At 38.4% G+C, this 5,612-nt stretch overlaps 1 protein-coding gene across 2 annotated transcripts in view; it reads right to left on the bottom strand.

Moving 5' to 3' along the window:
- The window catches only part of chchd7 (coiled-coil-helix-coiled-coil-helix domain containing 7), a 20,471-nt gene that overhangs the window by 1,149 nt on the left and 13,710 nt on the right, over window positions 1-5,612 (bottom strand). The window contains exons 1-3 of one of the 2 annotated variants that reach the window (XM_016499745.1): window positions 4,118-4,493; window positions 3,422-3,505; window positions 3,069-3,167 (exon numbers count right to left, since the gene is read on the bottom strand). In XM_016499745.1, the coding sequence (XP_016355231.1) occupies window positions 3,069-3,167; window positions 3,422-3,481 (159 nt within the window). In that variant the 5' untranslated portion in view covers window positions 3,482-3,505; window positions 4,118-4,493. Of the gene's footprint in view, window positions 1-3,068; window positions 3,168-3,421; window positions 3,506-4,117; window positions 4,494-5,612 lie in introns of those variants that run through there. The other variant, XM_016499744.1, reaches the window with a different exon arrangement.

Below are 5,612 nucleotides of genomic sequence, written 5' to 3'. Positions count from 1 at the left end.
TTGTCAGGTGAGTAATAATAATAATAATAATAATAATAATAATAATAATAATAATGTTTTATTTTTATAGCGCCTTTCAAGAACCCAAGGACGCTTTACAAAATAATGTAAGCAATTGGCAAACAAAATACACCAGACAATCAAAGGGGACATTCAGACAAGCAAGTGTTGACAACAAAGAACTACAGATAATTAACAAGAGGTCATGCAATCATATATAATGAACATCAATTATGTCAAGAAGGTGGACATGTGTCATACAGACAGAAGTTGAGAAATTGAGAAGCAGAGAGATACATGAGTTATATAGAGAAAAAAGTGAATAGATGAGTTTTAAGTTGAGACTTAAAGGTCTGGAGAGAGGAGGCAGCACGAGTATTATGGGGCAGCTTATTCCACAGCTTAGGGCATATAATACAGAAAGCCCTACCACCCACCGTAGAGAGTTTATACTTGGGCACATCAAGCAAGTTATCATTGCTAGATCTGAGAGTCTGTGTAGGAATGTATGGTTGCACTAACTCAGCCAAGTATTGAGGTGCAAGGCTGTGACAGGCCTTATAAACTAAAACTAAGAGTTTGAACTGAATACGTTTGGCCACAGGAAGCCAGTTAAGTTGGTGAAGGATGGGAGTGATATGTGCAGATTTTTTGTTAAATGTAAGGGCTCAAGCAGCAGAGTTTTGTACCATTTGGAGGCGATTAATAACTTTAGTAAGCCGCTATATAAGGAGTTACAGTAATCCAATCTGGAGGTTATAAAAGCATGGATAATAGTTTCAGCATCTCCAAAATGAAGTGAGGGACGTATACAAACAATATTCCGCAATTGGTAAAAGCATGATTTAACAATCTGACCAATATGTGAATCAAAGCATAACGCAGACTCAAACAACACTCCCAAATATCTCAAAGTTTTTGAGGGCCTAATCTGGACACCATCGATATCTATGAAGATGTCATGCTGGGAGGAGCTCTGTGATTTAGGGACAACCAGCAGGATTTCGGTTTTGTCTGCATTTAGTTGTAAAAAGTTATCTGACGTCCAGGTTTTAAGTTCTTGAAGACAGGAAACAAACTGAGTTGGGTTGAACCGTAAAATAGATTTGAATATCATCAGCGTAACTATGAAAATTGAGAACATGACGTCTGATGATCTGACCCAGTGGCAGCACGTAAATGAGAAATAAACGTGGACCAAGTGTACAGAACCTTGGGGGACACCACGGAAAATAGTGACAATGCGATATCTATTCTTATCTATCCTAACGAATTGCTGTCTATCCGATAGATATGAAGTTAGCCACTGAAGAGCAGCACCAGTGATACCTATAGCACAGGGATCCTCAAATCTGGCCCACGAGATCCACTTTCCTGCAGAGTTTAGCTCTAACCCTAATCAAACACACATGAGCAAGCTAATCAATGTCTTCAGGATCATTAGAAAATCACAGGTAGGTGAATTTGATCAGGGTTGGAGCTAAACTCTGCAGCGCATTGGCCCTCCAGGGCAAGATTTGAGGAACCCTGCTATAGCAGATAGTCGAGAAAGAAGAACAGAGTGGCAAAACAGTATCAAAGGCTGCACTAAGATCAAGGAGAACCAGGATACTGTGGGCACCTGAATCAGAAACCAGAAGGAGATCATTAACCACTTTTAAAAGTGCTGTTTCTGTGCTGTGAGAGGGACAGAAACCAGATTGAAACATAAATGTCTCATAAATGTTTCTCTAAATGAGACCGCAGTTGTGCTGCAACTACCTTCTCAAGTATTTTAGCAACAAATGGAGGGTTGATATTGGTCTAAAATTGTTCAGATCTGTGTTATCAAGACCAGGTATCTTAAGAACTGGGGTGATGGCAGCTACTTTTAGGTCTTGTGGAACATAACCAGTGGCAAGGGATCAGTTTATAATATGAATTATAATAAGAGTAATAGGTTGGATGAGTGAAGGCAAAAGGGTTTTGAGTAAGAAAGTGTTGAGTGGGTGACCTATCAGACATGGAGAAAGATGGGGAGAGACAGATGGAGAAAAGTCTTGTTAAATGTTATCAATTTTACGTAGGAAAAAGGACTGAAAGCTTTCGCAAAGAGCCGAAGCCATCAACAGAGCCATTAATAGCTATGGACGATGGTTTAATTAGTTTGTTGATCTCGCAGAAAAGAGCTTTAGGTTTGCACTTAGCTTTATTAATGACAGTAGAGAGATAGGTAGAGCATGTATTGTTAAGTGCTTCTTTATATTGAACTACTGAATCTGAAAAAGCAATAGCGTGCACTACAAGGGAGGATTTTTTTATAAAGTCGTTCAAGACGCCTACATTCAGCTTTCATTACTCTAAGTTCAGGGATGAACCAAGGAGAGGAGTGAGCGGAAGGGACAGTTCTAGTTTTTAGTGGAGCAAGGTCATCCAAAACATTACAAATAGTTTTATTATAGGTTGAGAATATCTCATCAGGGCTCAGGAGGTTGAATGCGGATGAGAGAGGGGAGGCAGCAATAGCAACAGAAAAATTGTCAGTGGTTACAGATTTCAGGTTACAGTAAGATATAGTAGTTTTAGTTTTTGGTTTTACAAGGGGCGAGGAAAACCGAAGACAATTAGTTTATGATCAGAGATGCCCAATTCATGACCCTGAGCACCAACATTGTCAATACAAACAGTGCAAAGCAAATCAAGAGTATGAAATTGTGAATGCGTGGGAAAATCAATATGCTGTGATACATCAAAATAATCCAAAACAGACAAAAAGTATTTTGCAGTATTACAATCAGAATCAACATGCATGTTAAAATCACCTAGCATTATGATTATGTTATGCTGGGCACAGTACTTCATGGTTTAGGCTAGATTTGACTATCCTTACCCGGGGATTCACAAACATAATTAAACCATTTTATCCTTAGAAGAATCCTACATTTTGGAGTCCCATGCAAGGCTAATTTTGTATGCACTTTTTTTTTCTTCAAAATGGTACATTTCTCTACAGAATATGGTTATGAAATATCAGATTAGTAAATTTGTATTTTTTTTATTCTCATGAGTCCTGGTGTCTGTATACTTACCCAGTACTTCCTGCAGTTTTTATACCTCATGAAGTATGCAGAACACATGCTCTTATCATAGTTGTATGCATCCAAACATTTTTGAGAACCATCACTCTCCTATGCCAATGCAAACACAGAGAAAATAAAGTTTTAAAATACAAATCTCATTTTACATCATGTCATGATATAACTGGCAATGTAGTTAATCAAACTAAAACTTATTACAATTACAATACTACAATTGCTACCTCTTCACTTATGCGGCACTGAGCGCAAAATTTCACATCAATTTTAAATATATTTAGACAAAAAACATATATAGTTTACATTAAATGAAACATGTCATTTAGCCACACACTCCATTGCCTGACCTCAATGCATGGGTTGATATCCACATTCCGAACTTTGCATGCACTTGATTTGCCAGCCATTCTCCAACTGCATCTGTGTCACAGCTGGAATGTCAGAGAGCTCCAGTTACATAAGAAATCAGGGATGGGCATTTCTTGTTTTTCCTTTCGAGTACACGACAGATCAGTAAAACATTTACTCAACTACTGAGATGTGCAAGTCACAAAGATAATGAAACCATTTTAATTAAAACATACTTTTGACAATTGTGGAGAGAACAATCACTACTAGATTATTAAAAATGCATCACTGTTTTTGAAAAATAAACATATATGAAGGAATGTCACCGTTTTAAATAAACCATGATTGTTCAATCCTGCTCCGGGAGGGCCAGCATCCTGCCAAGTATAACTCCGACCAGCTCCAACACACTAGCCTGGAAGTTTCTAGTCGCATCCTATACCCCTATTCACTATTTCCACTAATATAGTCCAGTTGAAAGAGTGAATGAAAACACAAGTGAGCGAATTCAGACACAGAGTGTGCCAGAAGGGCTGCTGCTTTTGCAGTTTGCGCTTGCCGTTTAATAATAATTTGAATCTTAGCAAACTAGTAGCTCCACTAGTAATGAAAATATTTATCTTGAACTCTGTCATGAAAACTAGCATGTATAAACCTTAATTAAACTATCAAATCAATTAAAAATAAATCTATACCTGTATGACATTACGCTGTACCCACACTGGACAAGCAGGTTGGAAAATGGATGGATGGAGGGATGATTCAGCTGTAGGCGCCATCTTCTGGCGAGATGTGGGAACTCATTCAGCATGACCATCACAGTGCATTATGGGTGCTATGGTTAACATTGGTTGTATGGTCATTATTGTGGTCCATTGTAGGATTGAATGAGTGCACTTGATAATGTCTACTATGGTTTCAGACCCCATTACACATTGCTGTCTCCTCAACTAGTGCCCTATTTAAAAGTATAAGGGGTGATTTCGTACACAGCCTGGTAATCCTGAACACCTTGATGATCTGGTTCAGGTGTGTTTAATTAGGGTTGGAGCTAACCTCTGCAGGACAGTGGCCCTTCAGGAACCGATTTGGACTCCCCTGAAATAAATTAATCATAATCAATGTTGTGCATTACCATTTGAGACTGCATGAGTTAAAGTTAGTGAATGAACACTGAAGTGAATGTACACTGAAGTGCTTTGCTAGCAGGTTAATAAACTCAAACCTATATGGGATTAATCAGATATACTTAGATAACTCCTTTAACCATCACCATGTTTCACCCCACGAGTGACCGCTCTGTGTCGAGACAAAACATCTTGAATTTTCTCAAAACTACTTTTCAGGAAAAACAGACTAATATGACATTAACATAAGCTTACCACATTCATGTGCCATGGTATTTACATGGTACATTTGCACTGTCTGTGGTACAGTCCAAAAATTAAAAAAAACAACAACAAGGTATGTGGTGGCCAAAATGATTAGAACAGTAGTATTTTCACAAGCTAACAAATTTTAAGTCAGGTTTTAAGTCAGTTATTTCTATATTTTGTTGTAGTGTGTCAGTAGGAAATATCAGATTGCATTTTCCAACATTCATTTTGCCATTAATTGTAATAATCCATTGCGATTTTTATTTGCACAAGGAGTCTGACAACAGCCAGTGCTCCACACAGAGATCTGATCTCATCATCATCCAGTCTGTCTGGAATGACATGAAGAAACAGAACAAAGTGGCACAGACTAAAAGAAGAACTGGCAACGTTTCCAAGATTCTTGAAGAAACCTACCTGCAAAGCTTCAGTATTGTTTTGGCAAAACGGCAAAATGTGTCACGATTCACACTGGGAGCACGGAAACGAAGGAGCGAGGAGATGAGGAGTAAAGCAAATTCCAAAGTCTTTAATGAAAACAAAGCTGGGAACACGGGAAACACTGAGAACACAAAATGACATTTAACAACAGACAAACAGGGACACACAGGGCTTAAGTAAAAGGAGGCAAATAAGATAATTAAACACAACTGGAACTGATAGAACTAAATAGGGACAGGAACAGGAAAAACCAAACATGGGCATAATAATCAAACTGGAGCACGTGGGGAAGGAAAACACAACACAACACGAGACATGAAACGGAGTCTTACATTACTCCTCCCTCCCGGAAGGCGCGTCCTCACGCCACACA

This window comes from Sinocyclocheilus anshuiensis, unplaced genomic scaffold, assembly GCF_001515605.1.
Source record: "Sinocyclocheilus anshuiensis isolate Anshui unplaced genomic scaffold, SAMN03320099.WGS_v1.1 scaffold126, whole genome shotgun sequence".
NCBI lineage: Eukaryota > Metazoa > Chordata > Actinopteri > Cypriniformes > Cyprinidae > Sinocyclocheilus > Sinocyclocheilus anshuiensis.
This window is presented reverse-complemented; position numbering and strand designations above follow the sequence as displayed.